At 37.9% G+C, this 21,970-nt stretch overlaps 1 protein-coding gene across 1 annotated transcript in view; it reads left to right on the top strand.

Annotated features, from left to right (window-relative positions):
• DNAH14 (dynein axonemal heavy chain 14) overlaps positions 1–21,970 on the top strand; it is a 404,178-nt gene that overhangs the window by 157,586 nt on the left and 224,622 nt on the right. Inside the window, exons 35-39 of the mRNA XM_072647720.1 lie at positions 1,896–1,972; positions 5,279–5,450; positions 7,044–7,133; positions 17,236–17,370; positions 19,191–19,406. Coding sequence (XP_072503821.1) covers positions 1,896–1,972; positions 5,279–5,450; positions 7,044–7,133; positions 17,236–17,370; positions 19,191–19,406 — 690 coding nt within the window. The remainder of the gene's footprint in view (positions 1–1,895; positions 1,973–5,278; positions 5,451–7,043; positions 7,134–17,235; positions 17,371–19,190; positions 19,407–21,970) is intronic.

Genomic DNA, 21,970 nt, shown 5'->3' with positions numbered 1-21,970 from the left:
GCCAGAAAAGCTGTTTTATGGGCAGGCAATCACAGGATGGTCAGAAGAAGCGATACAAGGACATTCTCAGTGTCTCTCTCAAGAAGTTTGGATTTGATTGTGTGACATGGGAGACACTGGCACAGGACCATTCACTATGGCATGCCCACATCAGAAAGGGTGCTGTGCTCTATGAGCAAAGCAGAATTGAAATATCACAAAGTAAACGTAACATGTGCAAATTTGGAGTAACCACCCCAAATGTTCACATGGACTATCTGTGCCCAATCTGTGGTAGAGCACTCCAAGCTCTTATTGGTCTGATCAGCCACTGTCAGACACACTGAAACTTCACTTTATCATGGTGAGGTCATTTTGATCCTCTTCAAAAACGATGGACAACAGCCAACCCACCACTCATTTGTGTAGCTCTTCAAGGTTGTCCAAATACCTTTCCTCACACTAGCCTTGTGAGAGATGGAGTCCAAGTATAATCAGTCTAATTTTGTACGTAAGGAAAAGTGAAACTTCAGAAAAGTTCAACGTCTTGCAAACATGTAACTCATCAAACATAACTTTACTACCCCTACCTACCAGCAAAGAAAGAGAAAGTAAATGAGAAGGAAAAGTCATAACCTGACCCAGCTCATCTTGGAATTCAGTCTGGGACTGAGGTTTCCTGCAATGATAACTTGGAATTAGTGAGAGTCCTCCATCAATTGAGCAAAAGCTTGAACACTAGCAAGTATTGGCGTCAATATCAGCGTCAGTATCAGCATCACTCTCAGATCCTCCTGACTCTCAGAGTCATGTCCTTTCCACTCATCCACACTGTTGACTGTTCTGAAAGCTACTATTGTACTTGTCCCTCCTGGTCTCATGGCCTGAGTCCAAGGAAATAGAGAGAGTGCCATGAGGAGAAGGAATTCCACCAACAGACAAATGCCCTGATGCGAACCTGGCTAGTGAAGAAAGCATCCTCCCTAGGGAATCAAAACTCTTCAGGAGTTTTGCCTTTTAGCTGGATTTGGAAAAATATTTCCAGAGTCACCTGCTTCCTCTGTGCTCCCAAACCCATGGTAACAAAGGGGATGAAGCCATGTCAATCCACCAAACATTTATCAAGTACATAAGGATATGTTATGTTCTGAAGATGCAAAAACAAAAAGAAAATTAACCTCCAACTTCCAGGAGTTTATGTCTCCTGAGATGGTGGAATGCCTCTTTTTTGCATTATGGAACACCGTCCTCAATCATGAGAAATAGAGATCTCCTTGAATAGACAAATTTGTGTGTATTTGTTCCTAATACTTCAGACAGGTGTCATTTCTCTCCAAAACTCTCTCCCAGTTTTGCCCATCAAAAAACAGTTAATATCAGTTGTATCAGTTAATGTCATCATCTTCAGCATCTCCTGAGCATCTAATAATTGTCTCTTTTTAGAAGAAGGCTGTATCCAGATGAAGAAGAATAATAGTGATGACAATAATAATGAGTGTACCTTTTCATATGGCAATTATGTGCCAGGAAATGTGCTGAGCACATAATATTTATTGTCTCATTTGATCCTCAAAACAACCCTGGGAGGTAAATGCTGTTATTGTCCCCATTTTATAAATAAGGAAACTGAGGCAAATAGAGGTTAAGTGACTTGCCTGGGTCACACAGCTAGGAAGTGTCTGAAATTGGATTTGAATTCAGGTCTTCCTGGCTCCAAGAGTGCCACTAGCTGGGGTGGGGTAGGTAGAGGAGAAAAAGATGGTAGAGGCAGCAAATCTAGAACTGGTTCAGGGTTTCCTGTATTCTTATTACAGTCATGTGCACACACAAACACACATACATCTTTGACAAAAAAATTGTTATGTATTCATTTGAAAATAGTCCTATTTTTTTAAGCTAATATTTTTTTCCCCTAGGATCATTATGACTTTGGCATGAGAGCTATAAAGACAGTGCTAAGCATGGCTGGCCGAAAAAAACAGGAGTACAGAATGTAAGTCAAATAGGATTCAGAAGTTATATTATAGCAATATTAATAACAGATGAAATGATCATCCAAAAGCCTAAGGTGGGCTGATTGAGACAGCACAATGAAGAATGGGACAGGAATTCTAGGAGCCTGAAGAAAAGAGGAGGAATGGATGTGCACTTCCACTCCATCATTCACATTAGAGCTCCTTCATGGAGAGAAAAAACAGTTTGGAGTAGGTGTCCTTAACATGGGATCTACAAGGGGACTGTGGACAGATTTTGCTGGCTGTGAAGTTAGGTGGGGAAAAAGCAATATCTTATTTCAATACTTTTGGTTTCCTTTGCAATCGCATGTATTTTATACATTTGAAAACATTCTGAGGAGTCCGCAGATGTCATCATATTGTCAATGGGGTCTATAACCAGAAAAGAAGGAAAGAGGGAAGGAAGGAAGGAAGGAAGGAAGGAAGGAAGGAAGGAAGGAAGGAGAAAAGGAACTGGCTAGAGTATAAGTAACTATTGTTCTTCCTTATAATAAGTCATCAGTCATAAGGTTAAGAGAATATGGCGAGGACTTGAAGACATGTAACAGATAAATTCAATTAGTTAATCCGTAAACATTTTTTAAAGAGCTTACTATTATGCCAGGCACTGTGCTGAGCTCTGAGGATAAAAGCAGTCCAGGCGGAAGGGGGCGAGGGAGTGGATGAGATCTGCTGATGAGATGTCTGCCCTAAGCACCCTCCTTAAATGGAAGATCTGAGAGGAGCTCTTGGATGTCCACCCTCTCTAATTAGAGGGAAGGAGAGGCCCCAAGGACTAGGGGCTCAGGGGAAATGGGAATCTCAGAGTTGATGTGATCTTACAGAAAAATGAGTTTCTGGAGGTAGTGAAGTCCATGAAAGTAGCTAGGTGGGAAATGATGAAGTAGCTACCCTGGCCCCTCCTCCATCAACGGAGGATCTGGGTGGCGCAATTTAATGTCCACCTTCCACTGTCTCAGGTCAGAGGACTCCAGGCTTACTGACTGGAAACATTTTATTGTCATTGAAGTTCAACGTCCAGAGTGCTGGGACCTTTGAAGCCCTTTGGCCTTCTCAGCCACCACCATACCTGCTTCAGCTTGAGCTTGGCCCCTTTCCCTGGGAAACCTGCAGGATATAGAGAAGGAACATACAGTTATTCCTTCCACTTTGCAACTTTCCCCATCACACTTTCAATAGATCTGAGACCAGCATAAGAAATTAAATAGGAATTTGGGGGGAATTTTGCAGAAGCCACAGACAACATGTGAAGGCCAGCATACCACACAGAAAAAGTTTAGAAACTCAAAATTGCATAAAATATGTATATAGTTTTGGTATAATATCAACATATTTTATCTTTTAATGTCTTAATAAGTCAGACTTCTCTGGTATGAAAGGAAGGCCAAAAAATTTTATGTGGATTTTCCAGATCATGGGGATACCATGCCCCTAATCCCCACAGTGTGGAAGGAATAACTGTATTTGAGGTATTAATAAAAATCTTGCCCCCCCTACATTTGATCTAGGGCATCTAAACATCTCTTTAAACCTTTCTAGAGATTCCCTTGAGAAACTTTGATTGATGTGCAATAATAATAGCAACAATAACAATAATAACTAGCATTTATATAGCACTTTTAACATTTACAAAGCACTCTACAATTAGCACATTTTATTCTAGGAAATACATGCTACTTATCATTCCCATACTACAGATGAGAAAACTGAGGGAGGCAGAAATGAAGTGACTTGCCTGGGGTCACATAAATATTAAATATCTGAGGCTGGAATGGAACTTACATCTTCTTGAGTTTAGGCCCAGCACTCTACTCACTGAGCCACCCAGCTGCTTCTGAAATACTTTTAGTCAAAAATGCAGCACACAGATAGTGATGGAATAGTTTTTATCTTATTTCCATCATTAGAAAGTATATGACATATTACAAAATATAAAATTTGTTTGTGAATAGGTTGTTGGGTTTTGTTTGGGGTTTAGGGGATTTTGGAGGGGGAAATTTTTCCTCTAATGCTACCTTCATTGGTGATCCTAAAGCACAATATGTTCTGAATATCAGCAAAGAACGCCTAAATGATTATAGCCAATGCCGCATTCCAGAGTCAGCTCACCTAAATCTTTGTACCAGAATTTATAGGTTGAATCGGAGAATATAAAGAAGGCATTGTCCCTGAACCTATGTCTAGTTTGTCTGTTCTTGAGTCAGTGAGTTCCCAGAGGAGTGAATGTAGTCTGAAAACAGTAGCACAAAATCTCAGGTTTGGAAGGTGCCCCACAGGTAATAGACTGCATTTTTACACCCAGAGGGTGTGTCCCCCTTTACAACATCTCTAATGGGTGACTGCTTCAGGGTTTCAGTGAATATGAGACTTCCTTCAGTTGTGCAAAGTGCAGCCCACCCATACCTTCTCATCCTGTGCAATGTGCCATACATCCCATATGCCCTCCACAAGAACTCTACACATCATACGGATCTTGACATACATGAATACTAATGGAACATTCAGGATGTCTGCTGGGCATCCTGGATCAATGATTTACTGCTTCCGTGCTGCTTCTCCTTTGTGAGCCTTCCTTGGTAATATGTTTCTACCCACTCCAACCCAATATGATCCTTTCCCTCCCATTGTCCTCCAAATGACATGTTGCTTTAATTTTTGTAGAGATTTTGTTATTCCAAGAATCCAACTACACACACATACACACACCAGAAAAATATGCAAATAGGCAAAGGATTGGAGATTTAGTTATATTAGGAAATTTCTGGTATGGAAACGGCCTCCACAAATGCAGATTGCAACTCAGAGTTTCAACAACTATACACTGCTACTTGTTGGCAAATTATGGGGCCATCACAATCTTGAAACAGAGAAAAATTTAAAAATGGACCTCAATCCTGAATAGCCTCCACAAGGACGGAGTCACAGAAAAAGGGGACCGAGAGTGCTTCCAGGGGTGGGAAACCCACCTCAGACCCAAAAAATTTTTAGGTTGCCCATCAACTTAGCTATCAGTGCTCACAATGTGAAAGTCACCTCAATGTGAAGTCATCTCATTTTAGCATACACCAGTTTAGAATGAAAGAACCACAAAAAAAAATGTAGTAGAACGTAAGAGATATAGTATATATTGTGCAAGATACACTGTATTATGTAAAGTACCAAGTAATCATGTTGATGGTATCTCGTCTTAGTAAAGAATATCCAGTTGTTTGCTCCAAGTCCATGCGGGTTCTCACTTATGCCCTCCCTCCCTCCCTCTTGCCCCACCCCCGCCCACTCCCAAGGAACACCAGTGATGAGCTTTCTGAAAATGAAGAAGTTGTGGTCCTCATATGCGCCGTGAGAGAAGCCAGTTTGCCCAAGTTCCTTCCTGAGGACATTCCACTTTTTGAAAGCATTCTGGGAGATATATTCCCCAGAGTGACAGTGCCAGATGTGAAGCAGCCTAACTTGGAGGTATTTATAAATTTAAAGATGCAACTTTTTTTTTTATCACTGACTTAGAAGGCAGACTACCAACAGAAAAAAATGACAAAGTTCCAGCAATATTTCTATACCAAATGATTTCCTTTTTCAGCGAGGCAGCTAAGCAGACTGTGGTGAGAACCTGGACCTGAAGTCAGGAGGATCTGAGTTCAAATACAACCTCAGACACTTAATAGCTATGTGATGCTGGGCAAATTACTTAGCTTCAGTTTCCTCAACTGTAATCACACCTACCTCCCAAGGATCAAATGAGATTGCATTTGTAAAAAGCACTGAGCACATATTGGCCTCATATAAATGCTTTTTCTCTTCCCTTTCCCTTCTCTTCAATGAAATGGGCCTTCCATTTTTGGACTCTAATATCTCAGTCATGTACGGCGTGAGGAAGTACAAATAATGCTAAAGAAAATGTAGGTGGAAAAGCAGCTGGATCAGATTAAGTTTACATAACAGATCTCTATCTGGAGGAGACACAATTCTGAGAATGTTGAGAAACTGATTTTCAAGATTCCTGGAAAAGGGAATAAACCCAAGAATAACAATGATAGCTAGCATTTACATAGCATATTAAAGTTTGTGAAGCACTGTACATATATAATCTCATTTGGTCCTCATATGGGACAAATGCTATTATTTCCCTCATTTTAAAGATGAGGAAACTGAGGCAGGCTAAGGTTAAGTGACTTGCCCAACGTCATATGACTAGTAAGTGCATGAGACAGGATTCAAATGCAAGTCTTTCTGAAAATATATACCACACAAGATTATTCACTGAATGGACATTACCTCACCTTAAGTGAGTACCTAAAAAGGCTTTAGCCTAAAAAGGTGTCCCATTGTATCCTGGGCCATCTCCAGTCATCCTGATGAATATTTTGTCACTGGATCCAGATGGCTCTGGAGGAGAAAGTGAGACTGGTGACCTTGCACAGCCCTCCTTCACTCAGATCAAAGTCAAGTGCAAGTCATGTCATCATTCCCTGATGTCGTGGCCTTTTCAAAATGAAGGACAAACACGACCACACAAGACAAATTGAAGGAGCTCTCCTACTGATAACAAAGTAGTTCAGCTTAACCAACAGAGAGAGTCCTAGACTTCACCTAAGGGGAAGTTCCTCAGAGGATCTGGTGTAGCAAGCTGGGGATAGGGACATGTTAGAGACTGTCAAAATCTATTCTCTGTCATCTGTTTTCATGAAGGAAGGTGTAGAGTTAAGGAGAGAAGAGAGGGGAGCTTCTTCTCCCCTTTTCTAGTGAGTAGTTTTAGTAAGGTTTCATCTTCTAGCAAAGAAGAACGTCAGTTTCTTATGGTCAGGAGCCATTTTCATTCTGCCTTTTTATTTCTAGTACAAAGCCTTGCATACAGTAAGTGCTTAATAAATATGTACTAAATTTTTGAAAAGTACCCAGAGGAAATTTTAACAGTGGATGGTTAATGGTAACTTAAAGCCTACTAACTGGTAATTAAGAGAGATTTTGAAGGTATTCAACTGAGACCCTAAGACAGTACTGCAGTTTTTTTTCTAAAGAATTCATTTACTGTGGTTTTCTCTTTCCCTCTAGAAAGCAATAAATATGGCAACACAACAATTGGACTTACAGCTTTGGCTGTCTCAGAAAAGGAAGGTTATAGAATTTCATAATCAAGTCCAGGTAAATGGAGAATTATATTTTAGCAATCTTTTCTTTGTCTTGCATTCTAAAAGTCATATCAGGTTTTTTTTTAAAAAGAGGCTGGTAGTAAAACGCTACTTCACACTCAAGTGATTGATTGAGAACTCCTTCAAGAGGAACAGGTATCTCAAGAAAGAGAGAGAGAGAGAGATCTAACACAGCTGTTTTTGCCAGAAGTGCAGTACTCTGTCCAAAGGCTTGTTACTAAAAAAAAAAAAAAAAATGGAAAAAGCTCACCACCTCACCACACCACTATTTCAAGTGAATCCATTGTGCTGAAGAATCTGTTAGGTGATGAAGCTGAATTCACCTATTTCCACTGTCTTATATACAAAACCAGGCAGAAACTGATAGGCAAGAAGAAATCCAACTATCTAATTAGATCTATTTGCTTTATTTTTCCTTGTTATTGATTTCCAGATATGTCCTTATATTTTCTGGTTGCTAAGCTTTTTGTCCCCATTGTCAGAAAGTAGAGCGAAGCTTTAATTATTAGCAAATACATAAATTCATGCACACATTGCAAGAAGGGGAGAGTAAAGAGCACTTTGTGCACAAGCAAGTTTGCTGACTGTTTTTCCCTTGTCACTGATTTCCAGAGATTTCTCTGTACTTGTGTGAATATTAGATCCTCTGGTCCAGAGTTCAGTAGAGAGATTCAAAATTAAAGATTAACATTTCATAAAAACACAGAATCCCAGATTTTTGAGAGTTGAAATGAACCTGGGCGGTCATCCAATCCAACTCATATACGAAAGGAATCCACACTGTTAATACAACTGACAAGCCATCATCCAATTTCTGCTCAAAGGCCTCCAAGGCGGGGGAACCTATCACCTTTCAAGTCTCAAGCTGTGTTAGGATGGGGATTTTTGGTTTTGTTTGTTTGTTTTGTTTGTTTCCCTGACATTAAGCCTAAATTTACTTCTTTGCTGTTTCCACTAATTGTTTCTGGTTCTGATTTCTGGGTTAAACAGAACAAGATTCATCCATCCTTCCCAAAACAATCCTTAAAATACATATCCATTATGTCCTTCCTGAATCCCCTTTCCTTCAGACTAAGCATTCATGTTTTTTTCATGCGAGTCTTTGACTCACCAACCTGGTCACTAATCTCTGGACACTCTTTATTGATACTATTCTTATGTCATAGTGCCCAGAACTGAATACAATATTCCAGATGAGGTTTGATGAGGGCAGAGTAAAGCAGAACTATCACCTTCCTATTTCTAGAAACTATGCCCTTATTAATGCAATGCAAATTCACATTAACTATTTCAGCTGCCGTTGACTCCTGTAGAAACTGGAGTCCACTAAAATCTTCAGATCTTCTTCAGAACAATTGATATCTATCCCTGATGCCTCAGTCTTTTATGTATGAATGATTTTTGATGCCCAGTACAAGACTTCACAGTGTTCTAGACTTTCATTATCATTTAGAATCCTGACTGTCATTCAGAGCATTAGCTATCCTTCCCAATGGAGTCATCTCCAAATTTGAAGAACATTACTTCTATGATTTTATTTAAGTCATTCAAGTATTTTATTCAATTCATTAAACAGAACAAGACCAGGCACAGTTCCCTAGGGTATTCCACCAGCACCTTTCCACTGTGCCACTGAGCTACCCTTGGAGTTGGGCCATCCAGCCAACTCTGAGTCCATCTAATTATATTGTCATCTGATTCATATCTCTTCTCTTTCTCCATAAGAACACCATCAAAAAGTTTGCTAAAACTGAGCCTTTCTCCCTTTTGGTGCCCCCTAAATTTTGACTGGAGAACTAGATGGCACAGTGGATAGAGATGTAGGCCTGAAGTCAGGAAGATGAATTTTCCTGGGTTCAAATCTGGCCTCAGACACTAACTAGCTGTGTGATCCTGGGCAAGTCACTTAACCCTGCTTGCCTTAGTTCTTCATCTGTAAAATGAGCTGAAGAAGGAAATGGCAAATCATTCTAGTGTCCTTGCCAAGAAAATGCCAAATAGGGTTTTGGAAAATCAGATGCAACTGAAAAATGACTTAGCAACAACAAAAATTTTGACTGGCCTTTTTACCTCCAGTCTTCTCCCTTTAATACATTCAGAACACTGCAACCAGATTTCCTAATGTGCTGATAATATCATATAGTTCTTAATATACAAACATGAATCAATATATTAATTAACATTATCAATAAATATTGACATTCTTAGTTCAGTAATCTTTTCCAAAAAGAAAATGAGGTTAGTTTGGCATGACCTTTTCTTGAAAAAGCTATATCCAATTAAATGTTGACTAACCAGCTTTTTAATAGAAGATTCATTTTAGAATTTTTCCAGGAAATGAAGTCAAGGTTACTGGGCTGTATTTTGCAGACTCTGTTCTCTTCTATTTTTAAAAAATCTGGACATTTGTTCTTTAATTTCTTAGCACTTCTCTTTACCTCCACAATTTTTCAAGTATGATTGACAGTGACTCCGCAATCACATATACCAGTTCTGTGGAGTCTTAAGGCTATACCTCATCTGACCCAGCTGACGAGCTTATTAAGGATAGCCAGGAGTTCTTTTACTATCTCCTTATTTATCAACTTCCTGTTAGTCACTTTTGATCTGTAATTTCCAAGTTAAGGGTTATTTCACTTTGCAGAGAAGACAGAAACAAAATAAAAGCAAAGTAGCGATTCTTTCTCATTCTTTCTCATTGTTTTCAGTTAGTATCATCTCATATACATGAGCAGAGATTTTATATATACAATATATATTATATATGTAATCTCATATATGTAAGCAGAGATTTTGTCTTTTCTTTGATTTTCCTTTTTCTCTCAGTGTAACTTTTTAAAAAATACCTTTTTGTTTTCTTAGCATCCTTCACTCCCACTAGCTCATTCTGAACGTTAACATTTCTAACTATGCCACATTTATATTGTTACATATATATAAATCTCATATATATATATATATACACATATATATACACATGCATATATATAAAACACATACAACTTATATGTAGCTATATACATACGTATGTATATGTTTATCTGCTTCTTATCTGGCCTTGCCTCCATGCTTTGTACTTGAATGTCTAACCTGATTGGTAAGTTCCTTGTTCATCCTCATTGGTCCCTTCCAAAGCAATCTCATTTTGCTTCCTTATTGGAATGGTTTCTGTTTGTGTCTTCAGAATTTCATTCTTGAGCATCTGCCATTCCTCCTGGGCTGACTTGGTCTGAAGGAATTTCACTCCATGGGACTTTACTTCTCCTTTTCTGAACTCTATTGAGATCTGTTTTCCCCAAATCTAGGGCACATGGCACATTATACCTGGCTTTCCTCCCCTCCTCTCTCATGAAGTTTAAGACAAAATGGTCACTTCCCTGCAAAGTTCCAATCATTTTCACCCTTGCAAGTAGTTCTTCCCTATTAGTGAGAATCACATTCAGAATAGAATTTTCCTTTGTTGGTGTCTCTACCTTTTAAAGAATGAGATTATCACAAAGGCTAGTCAAGAAGTTATTAGCTACTCTGAGTTTCTCTCTAATTTGCTACTTTACCTGTAGGCATTTGTCTTATGACATAAGAGTCATTTGGGGTCATGGATTTTAATACTGGCTCCTTTCTTGGATTTTGTGTCCTGTAAGTTTCTGTTCATCTCAACTGTTGTCCTTTCTTTGTGATTACTTCCTATGGTGTGTAACATAATTAACTATATATGTATGGGAATGAATGAGATTACCAGAGATTACCAGGAAAGAGAGAAAAGAAAAAGAATCAAAGACAGCAGCTTGAGGAATATCTACTTTAGAAGATTAAAAACAGGATGAGGACTTATTAGATAGGTTAGAAGAAGCAGGAGAGTATTGTGTCCTGAAGCCAAGAGAGGAGAGAATATCTAAAAGAAAGCAGCAATCAACACTACGTGAGATATTACAGAGGAATTAGAGGGGATGTAGACTGAAAATGGATTTTTATGTAGCCGTTAGGCAACTGGTGATTTGGAGAGAATGGTTTCAGTAGGAGGATGAGAGTACAAGGAATATTACAAAAAGCAAAGGAGAATGACTAGTGTTAGAGTGGAGGCATCATATATAGACAACTTTATTTTTAAAAAAGCTTATCACTGAATAAGAGAAAAGAGCTAAGGAGATAGATTATGGGTGAAAGTAAAATTTGTTTGGGTTTGGTTTGGTTTAGTTTTGTTAGGATTGAATGTTTGTGTGGAGATGGGAAGGGGCCAGTGGAGGGAAAGAAATTGAATATCCACAATAGAAAAGGAATAAGGTCCTGGGAGGAGGTCAGAAGAAATGAGATCAATGTGTGCTTATATTGGGATTAGGCTTTAGTGAATGAGAGAGATCCTTCTTCAAGAATGACCAGAAAAGGAAAGAATAAATCATAATGCTGAGAAATTTTAAGAATGGTTAGCTGAGGAGATTGGAGCAGAAGATCATCGCTTATTATAATAAGGTATTATTGAGGACTTGAAGAGAAAAGAGGTTTTTCAAAAGTTACTATGGAAAAGGAAGAGAAGGAATTCATGAGTATTCAGGTTGTATAACAATCACAAGGACTCATTCGAGCAAAGATGTGAGGTTTGGAAAATCTAGTGGATGTTTGAGAGAAAGTGAGTCATCTGATTTTACTGGAACATTAATACCTTAGAGAAAGTCCTGGAGGAGGAGAGCGAAGCCAAATTGTATTGGGCCTTAAATGACAGGGGTTTGAACTTTAAATGTCCTTACCTATAAAGTTAAAAGGCTGGATTAGAGGGCTTCTGAGTTCACTTCCAGCTCTAAGTTTCGGTATCCCTACATCCTCTGACTGATTCCCAAACATACTCTTTATTCCTGACTTCTTACATTTAACAGTCTCCTACTCACAACTGTCAACAGGATATTTATGTTTGAATATGTCATCATCATGTCAAAACCAACTTACCTAAAACAAACCATCTCTACCACTATCCCAAATTCTAGTTTTCCCATTTCTTCATTTTTTAAAGAAATTTCAATTTCTTGTAAAACTAATCATTAATCCTTAACACAAACAATTTCAGTATACAGAGGAACTATCCCCAATAAGTAGTTGCTCAAAAAAATGAACCAGCAGTTCTCACATGGAAAAAAAACACATTTATTTTTGTAGCACGACCTTCCTTCTAGTCTCACAGTCAAGAAATCTTGGAGACACTGACTCTTCTTTTTCCCTCATCTAATCCTTCACTAAATGCTCAACTCCTTCTCCTTTGCCCACAAACACACAAATTCCTTCAGACACCATCAAATTTCTCACCTTCCTCTCATTTACTTCTCAAATAAATATTCCTTCTCTGCTGCCTATATTTCCTTGAGTTGACCAGGGTCACACAACTAGTTAGTGTCAGATTCGTCTTCCTACTTCAGACCCAGCACTATATCCTCTGAGCCACCTAGCTTCCCCATCTACTTACTCCTGTGCCTACAACTTAGCTTCTCCCTTTACCATTCTACAGAAAGTTCATTTTCAGAGTTCAAGTTGAGAATTATCTCTCAATCTTTCAATCTATGAACTCTGCAGCATTTTATTATTCACTAGCAAATTCCTCTTGAAAATCTTTTCACTCTTGTCTTTTACATTATATTATTCTGCTTATCCTCATCTCTGTTACTATCTCCTGAGGGCAGCTAGGCACCAATGCAGGAGTCAGGAGGACCTGAGTTCAAATCTCTCCTCAGACACTTGATACTCACTAGCTGTGTGACCTTGGACAAGTCACTTAACCCCAATTGCCTCATCCTGGGTCATCTCCAGTCATCCTGATGAATATCTGGTCACTGGATCCAGATGGCTCTGGAGGAGAAGTGAGTCTGGTGACCTGCACAGCCCTCCCTCACTCAAAACAAAGTCAAGGGCAAGTCTTGTCATTATTTCTCTGATGGCATGGTCTTCTTCGGCAACGAAGGGCGAACACACTATCTTCTGTACTCATGCTCCTCTTTCTTCTTCATTCTTGATTCCTCTCCTTCCTACTGCCCCCTAAATATACCTCTAGTTTTTACTTTTTTATTCCATGTAGTACACTGCAGCCAAACTTCCTGGTGTACTTATATGACCATTTGCCTCCCACTCAGACAATCTACAAGTATTTATTAATTTTTAAAATATTTAATAATTAAAATTATTAAACTGTAAAAAACCTTTTAATTGGCATAGGAGATAAAAACCATTAGGAACTGCAAATTATGGTCAATCTGGTAAGAAACCACTCTCCAAACTTAGATGGTCTTTCTTTTTGGGGGGTCTATAGCACTACCTTTGTTGTTTAGAAAGGCAGTCAAATGGAACACACACTATTCTAGATAGTGAGTTTTCAAATAAAGAAATTGAACAGACTCTGTGCTTAAGGAGCTTATATTTCTTCAGTTTAAGAACCTCCAAAGGCACCCTCTACTTTAAATAGGCACCTTTGCTTTAGACTAGCCTCTAGGGCCTGCTGTTTTCCACACACCATGTACATTTCCAAATTTTTGCTTCATGACTTCCCTCAACCTGGTATGCCTTCTATTCATCTTTTTTAAATTCTAAGTATTATTTGCTCTCATAAAAACTTTTCCAAGTAACTCAGTCTCACACCATATTCTTCTTTTCTTTGAAACCTGGTAATACACATAATAATTATCTGGGAAGTTTAGTACCTAATCTTTTCTCTTCTCTTATGTATTTTAATTTTATCTCCCTAGCTAATGTCCTTTAAGGAAAGAGACATGGATTATACTTCTTTTAGATCCCACAGAATGCTGGCTAAACACGTTGAAGGTGCTTAATAAGCCACTGTTGATTTGCATGAGACTTTCAAGAGACAGTAACAATCTTGTGTTGGCTCACTGGTGACTCAGCTTAGTCCTAGGGGCAGGATTGTTCATAACTTAATTCTACCACCCAGAGGCAATATTAGTTTTCTTATATATAAGTATCTTCCTTATGAGGCATGTAGGCATTATCTCATCAAGTCCTTGCCAAGAACATTCTTCTGCCCATTCCAAAAAAGTCCACAGCCCAGAGACCCTGACTATATAGGGACCTTTCTTCTTCTGTAAAACTACTAAGCATTAAGTAAAGTAATTACAATACTTTTTTTGGACAATTCTCCTCCCTTTAAATTATACCTTCTCATCTCTTAGCAGTGGCTACAATTCTTTTTTTCTTTTTTTTAATTCTACTTTATTTATTTATTTTTAGTTTTCAACATTCATTTCCACAAGATTTTGAGTTCCAAATTTTCTCCCCATCTCTCCCCTCTGCCCATGCCAAGAGAGCATGCATTCTGATTACCCTTCCCCCAATCTGCCCTTTCTTCTATCATATCTCTCCCTTCTCTTATCCCCATCCCCTCTATATGCTTGGAGGACAGGATAAATTTCTATACCTCATTGCCTATATATCTTATTTCCCAGTTGCATGTAAAAACAATTTTTAACTTTTGTTTTTAAAACTTCTCTCCCTTCCTTCCTCCCCATTCATCCCCACTGAGAAGGCAAGCAATTGGATATATGTTATGCATGCGTAGTTATGCAAAAGACTTACATAAAAGTCATATTGTGGAAGACTAACTATATTTCCCTCCATTCTATCCTGCCCCCTATTTATTCTGTTCTCTCTTTTGACCTATCCCTCCTCATTACTTCTAATTATGCCCTCCTTCCATTTGTCCTCCTTCAATCATCCCTCCACCCCCCAATTATCCCCTTCTACCCTACATTCTTGTAGTGTAAGATAGAGTTTCATAGAAAATTGAGTGTTCATATTATTCCCTCCTTAAATCAGATGTAATGAGAATTAGGTTCACTTTTTCCCTCTCACCTCCCCTTTCTTCCCTTCCATTGAAAAAGTTTTTTCTTACCTCTTTTATGTGAGAGATAACTTTTCCCTATTCTAATTTTCCCTTTCTCCTCCCAATATATTCTTCTCTCACCCCTTAAATTTTTTTATGTATCATCCCTTCCTATTCAACTCACCCTGTGCCCTCTGTCTATATGTATATAATCCCTTGAACTACCCTAGTACTGAGAAAAGTCTCAAGGGTTATAAAAATTATCTTTCCATATAGGAATGTAAGCGGTTCAATTTTAATGAGTCCCTTATGATTTTCCTTTCCTGTTTACCTTTTCATGCTTCTCTTGATTCTTGTGTTTGAAAATCAAATTTTCTATTCAGCTCTGGTCTTTTCATAAAGAATGCTTGAAAGTCCTCTATTTCATTGAATGACCATTTTTTCCCCTGAAGTATTATACTCAGTTTTGCTGGTTAGGTGATTCTTGGTTTTAATCCTAGTTCCTTTGACTTCTGGAATATCCTATTCCAAGCCCTTCAATCCCTTAATGTAGAAGCTGCCAGAACTTGTGTTATCCTGATTGTATTTCCACAATAGCAGAAGGTGCATGCTGTTACTCTGCCATCTTGGCCCTGCCCCTGTGGCTACAATTCTTTATTTCATTTTTTTCTTCCTCTTTCCCGTAGTCTTTCATGATCTTTAGGATATTGTCATATCTTCTATTAAGCAAGGGTTGAAAGGGAATGGAAAAAACTTTTTCAGGATTTCCTTAAAATCATCAGATCCATTTTCAAATTTTATGTCCTCCTTGAATCAGTTTTCACTCCATCTTGTTTTTTTCACCATGCTGGGCAGAGATAAAGGAATCAAACAAAGTTAGAATGGGATTACAGGGTAAGGGGTTCTTATGTTGTCTTTACAAACTTCTTAATTACCATATGAAGTTTGGATTGTGGATAAATCTACCCAGTTCAGTTCTGTGATTGAAAATGTCTTGAAAGAAAAACATTTAACAATGTCAAACATAAGAATATGTACATCACTTTGTACTAAGAACATATCTGGAAAGAGACAAACTACAGTATCCTGAGAGCTTTTTTATTTTGTTTTTGTTGGTTCATTGGTTGGTTGGTTGGTTGGTTTTGAGGTTTAGTTTTTGTTTTGTTGGGGTTTTTTGTTTTGTTTTTTTTTTGAGAAGCCACATTGAAACCATACCCTCTTTCATCAGGCGTCATCCTCATCCTCCTCCCACTGGAACTTAGCCTTCTATCCCTGTGCCCTAGGCTCTAATTTATCAGCCTTATCCTAAATGATCCTAGTTCCACCATACTCACTTTTCTTTCATTTCCAAGCCATGATGATAACTCTAGCTCTCCTATATATGCATTTCCTGTTAGAATATAAACAAGGATTATGGTGGAACAAGATACCAAGTTGTTACATCCAGATGACTTATTTAGCTTTTCAGACACAAATGGGGTACCAAGGTTCTTGGTTTTTCACTCCCTCCAAACTGTATATTAATTGTGTAGCATCCAGTTTGGAGGGAGTGAAAAAAGGAGACCCCTGGTTTCTTATTAGTGGAAGGGATCAAGAGACATTGAGGTGAGAGGGAGAGTGGTCGATATGTGACATTCCTTAAATTAGATGATAGTTGGGACAGGGAATAATCTCGTAACTTCTCCAGAATCAGGTGACTTACATGAAGTTGAGAATTAACTCCACCAAAAAAGTAGATAAAGGGCAAAATGGAGTTATGCATGCTATTTTTTAATGTAACACTCCTCAGAGTACTTGCTTGTATTTGTTTTGCCAGAATTTAGCACAGTGCCTGCTACAAGGGCTCAATCCTTGTGAAGGGCTTAACGAATGATTTTTCATTTCATATGAAACTCATCTTATTTATATTTCTGTCTTCTCTAGAGCCCATTGTAATGCATTGTACATAGTACACTTGAATAAATGTTTGTTGTATGACTGCATCTGGGAACAGATTCATAGAATCATAGAATCAGGAACTTAAATAAGAATCTGTTCTTTTCCATAGTTAATCAATTTTTGACCATTTTTTCCAGTGATTTTGAGTTTTATTGAGACTGTGATCACATGCATATTTTCTCAAGATGTTATTTAAATGTTTTGCTTGAAGAAGTTCTTCTGTTTAGAAAGTGCTTTTAATCATTAGCATTTATATTGAGAAAATATTTATTATGCTGAAGGGATATAACTAAAATGGGACTTTTACATTTTAGGAAGGGGCTAATCTTTGCAATTTGATTTTTAGGCTTGTATTGGTGTGATGTTAGTAGGCCCAACAGGAGGAGGGAAAACTACAATAAGAAAAATTTTAGAAAAAGCTTTAATTGTTTTACCAACTTTAAGTACATCTACACCTGAAAACCAGGAAGGGACTTCACAGGTAAGAGTACCAATACATGAAATATTTAATAGGATTCCATTAAGGGTTTAGCATGTACAGCTTCCTTAATTTATATACATTCAGATGGCCCACCCTTCCCCCAGTTATCCTGTATGATGTGCATGTATTTTATGTCATATAACCAGTGTTTCAACTCTAAAGCTCCCGAGCTTCACCTCTATGTGGTATGTCAGACATACCTTCTTCAAATCTCATCCTAACTCTTTAACCACTGCCCAGCACCTCCCAAAAGGAAAATCCAGGTAATCCAATGCATTGGTGAGTTACTGGCATTGATTTTGTAAGAACAATTTTGAACCAATTGTGTGTGTGTTTATGTCAAGCTATAATTTTTAGTACGTGCTTTAAAGATGTTAATTCAGTTATAACATTTTGTCATTAAGCACTCTTTTAATGAATTAGCATGATCAGTTTTTGATTGCTGGTTCCCATGCCTCAATTTTCCATAATAGACTCAATGGTTCAGTCACCTAGTTTCAGGTTACATAGCGTTTTTTTAGGAATGTATTCCCCATGTTGCTTGGATTTCCTCTGAACTTAAATCATGGTCTTCTTGATTTTTTATATCATCTTTTAATGTGTTTATTATGTTGCTTATCTTATATTCAACCTCCCCCAGGGCAGAACTTATGTTGGTTAACTCACTTTACAGGTTGTTGAGGTTTTTTAAGAGTTTATGAATAATTGGCTTCTACACAGGTGATGTCAGAAGGAAACTCAGTAGATGAGAAGGAAGTTTCCTTTATCTAAGTTGACAGTAAACAAGTATTGGACTCAGTTTTATTTGAGCATTGGAGAAGAGGAACAATTCAGTAATGAAGTTGAAGGAAGATTTTGGTATTTGAATAAGAGGTTTCAATGGGCAAGATAAAATTGGATCAAGGATACATCTTTGAGTCCAACATAGTGGAGAATGTGTTATTAAGAGTCAAGAGAGAACTGGATTGAAATTCTGCCTGTGACACTATATGATATACCCTAGGCAAGATACTTACCTCTTTGAACTTCAGTTTTCTCATCTATAAAATGGGGATAAAACTCTTGTAATACCTAGCATGCAAGGTCATTGTAAGGGTCAAAGTATTATATAATTATTTTAATAAACAAAATAATTATGGAGTGTTCTTGGTTTCACAGAATTATATAGGGTGTCTGCAAGTTGTTAGGGTGGGGAAGATGACTACAAAATATTATCATGTCAGGTGGGTTTATATGCTCCATTTGAAAAATATTGCAATGTCTTGACTTCAAGTGATGAAAACACAGTAAAGGAGCCTGGAGATTACTAAAAACAGATGGAAGTCAGGGGGATGTGTGAGACAGCAGGGTTAATGTCACTGCTATGTAGTTGACATGCTACCAGGAAAGTCCTTGTTGAAAAGAAGACAAGATATTTTAGGAGGACTATTTTAAGACACTTATTGCCTTTGGCTCATAATTCAGGGGCTGCTTAGATAATATTTATACGTAGACAAGCTGTATTAGAAAAGAATATATTACATGTAATTTTTTCTGTTCATGGTTTTGTCCTCTTTTTTGGTGGAAGATTATTGATGTTTTTATATTGTGTACTCTAATTAGTTTTAGTAAGCATGTGGTTTTTAATTTATCTTCCAGCTATACTAATGGTGTACTACAGGGTCTAGTCTTCATGAAGAATTTTGTTTTAAACTTATGTGCCCAGGGTCTATACTATCCATTTTGCCAACAAATGATAATGCAATTGAAATTAACAAATGATAATTTCTTCTATGTATATGTACTCATTTTTTTCTAAAACAAATACTGGTGTGTTTTAGGTTGCAGGAAAAAAAGGGAAAGTAGAGATTTTCACTTTAAATCCAAAATGCATTACTCTTGGCGAACTCTATGGTCAAATGGATATGAACAATATGGAATGGTCTGATGGATTATTGTCATCATCAGTGAGAAAATTTGTACATTATGGCACTAAAAAGAAAGCAAAGAAGAATATAGAAACTGAAGCAAATTTACACATTTTAGATTTCTCTGATGTAAGTGCAATATAATTTTTATACTGATTTATACTAATTCCTGATTGATGAATCTACCTGATTGATAGAAATAACTTATTTGAAACCTATATGATGAGGACCTATTTAATTCCATCTACATTCAAGGTGCTAGGGATACAAAGCTAGTTATGACACAGAACATAGTCTTAATCTACTGGAAGAAAATGACATGCATACAGAAAAAAAAAACTGTAACAAAAGGGACAGTATGATAAAAGTGGGAAGGGTAGGTAATGCAGTGGAGGGAATGCTGGGTCTGGAGTCAGGAAGATTCATCTTCCTGAGTTCAAATCTGGCCTTAGACACTTACTGTGTGACACTGAGCAAGTCACTAAACATAGTTTGCCTCAGTATCCTCATCTAGAAAATGATCTGGAGAAGGTAATAGGAAAGCACTTCATCATCTCTGCCAAGAAAACCCCAAATGGGGTCATAAAGAGTCAAACGTGACTGAAAAATGACTTAACAAAAGAAAAAAGAAACATGATAAACGTAAAGAAGCTAAGCAAAAAGCAACGAGAAATTGGAAAAGGGAAAGTTCATAGCTAAGGGCAAGTAAAGTTAAGGAAAGCTTCACAGAAAACACCTCAAGAGTTGAACTTTGAAGGAATGCATATCAGAGGGTGGAGACTGCTGGGGCAATTCTACGAGGACATTCTAAGCCCAGGGGGCAATGTGAGCAAACACAGAGACGAAAATAACTGAATAAGAATGACGGAGGAAGAGGAATTTACTATGGCTGGAGTTTAGAATATGTAAAGAAGAATACTGTTGCATAAAGGTAGAGAGACAGGTTGGAGAGAAGATCCAGATTAGATAAGATAATATAAGATTCAGGTGTTCATACTCTATTTAAGAGACAATGGGGAGCCTTGGAAAGTTTCTGAGTAGAGGAGTAACATGAAAACATAACCAGAGTGGTGAGATAGTAAGACTGCTCAGGCCAGAGAATGACAGACAGACTAGAAGACAGGGTATAAACTGGAGACAGGAAGAACTTTTAGGTGGCTTATAATTGACCAGCCAATATAATCAAGGCCTACTCTAGAGTGATTTCAGTGTCAGTAGAAAGGAGGAAAAAGGAGTTAAAAAAGATGCAAAATTAGAATTGATGAAACTTGTCAATTGATTGGATGTGGGAATGATAGAAGAGGCAAAATCAAGTATGACAGAGAGGAGTTTGGTCAACTTGATGACAGCGTTACAAAGTATAGCATCATTTCATATTATTTCTTAGCATCTGCCCATTTCCACTGACTGTTCCTTAGGCTTGGAATGATCTCCCCCCTCAACTTAGCTCCAGGATTTCATGGCTTCCTTCAAAATTCAGCAAACCTTCTGGAGGAAGCCTTTTCTCCCTCCCCCCATGCTAGGGATGATCATGTATACATATATGTGTATGTATATATATGTATGTGTGTATATGTACCTATACATACATTTATACACATATATACACATGCACATATACATATATCTTAATATGTACGTAGTTATTTGCATATTTTCTCCCCCATTTAGAATAAAAGCTCCTTTAAGCAAGGGGCTGTACTTTTTTGCTCTTTTTATATCCCCAGTACTTAGCACAGTTTCTGGCACATAGGAAGTCCTTAATAAATGTTTATCGGTTAACCTCCCACCCCACAAAGAAAAAGTTCCATTTTAAAATGCCATTAACATAGAAGAAAAAGAAAATATGATAAATGAAATTTAATGAAGATATGCCCATAAAGCTCAGAAACTCACAAAATAACATATAATAATTTAAAATATTTAAAATGCACATGGGAAAAATGCAGTACAAAAAACAAAATGGGGGAGCCAAGATGGCAGAGTAAGTTGTAAATTGCTGTAACTTTCCCATAGTCACCTCCAAACAATTATATAATATTGTCTCAAAACAAATCCTAGAACAACAGAACCAGCAAAAAGAAGGGGCAAGACAATTGTTTACCCAAGCAACTTGGAAGAGTAACAAGAAAGGTCCACCTCATTCAGGTAAAAGGGAAGTGCATTCCAGGACAGGAAGCATTCCAGCAAACCAGTGAGAGATCCTGACCCCCAGTGTGGTGGAGCATGCAAATACCAACACCAGGACCCCACCATGTGCCTTAGCATAGCCAGGGGAACCTGTAGATTCCAATTCCATGAATCACCATGTGCTTCAGCACAGTCCAGGGCAAACAGGCATCCTCCAGTGGTCAGACCCCCACATGCTTCAGGATAGCCCCAGGGAAATACGAAAACACCCACCAAGCCTCAGCACATGCTGAGATACCACTGCTAGGACCCAGCCCAGCATCCAGTAAGCTACCAGATGCCTGAAGCCTCTAGCAGTGCCAACCAATCCCCACATCATCTCCTCAGCACAGCACCAGACAAGAGGATCCCTTTTGGGCCTCAGGGCAACATCAGTACAGCACCAGGTAAAAAGCCAGGGCAAAAGAGACCTGAAACAGTGCCCCTTTTACCCTGGGTATAAAGATTAAATTTAAAAGGAAGGGAAAAAGGCAGAAAAAAAAAAAGATGAGCAATAAACAATA

This window comes from Notamacropus eugenii, chromosome 2 (genome assembly GCF_028372415.1).
Source record: "Notamacropus eugenii isolate mMacEug1 chromosome 2, mMacEug1.pri_v2, whole genome shotgun sequence".
NCBI classification, from domain to species: Eukaryota; Metazoa; Chordata; class Mammalia; order Diprotodontia; family Macropodidae; genus Notamacropus; species Notamacropus eugenii.
The sequence above is the reverse complement of the archived record's forward strand: the minus strand, read 5'-3'. Positions and strand labels throughout refer to the sequence as shown.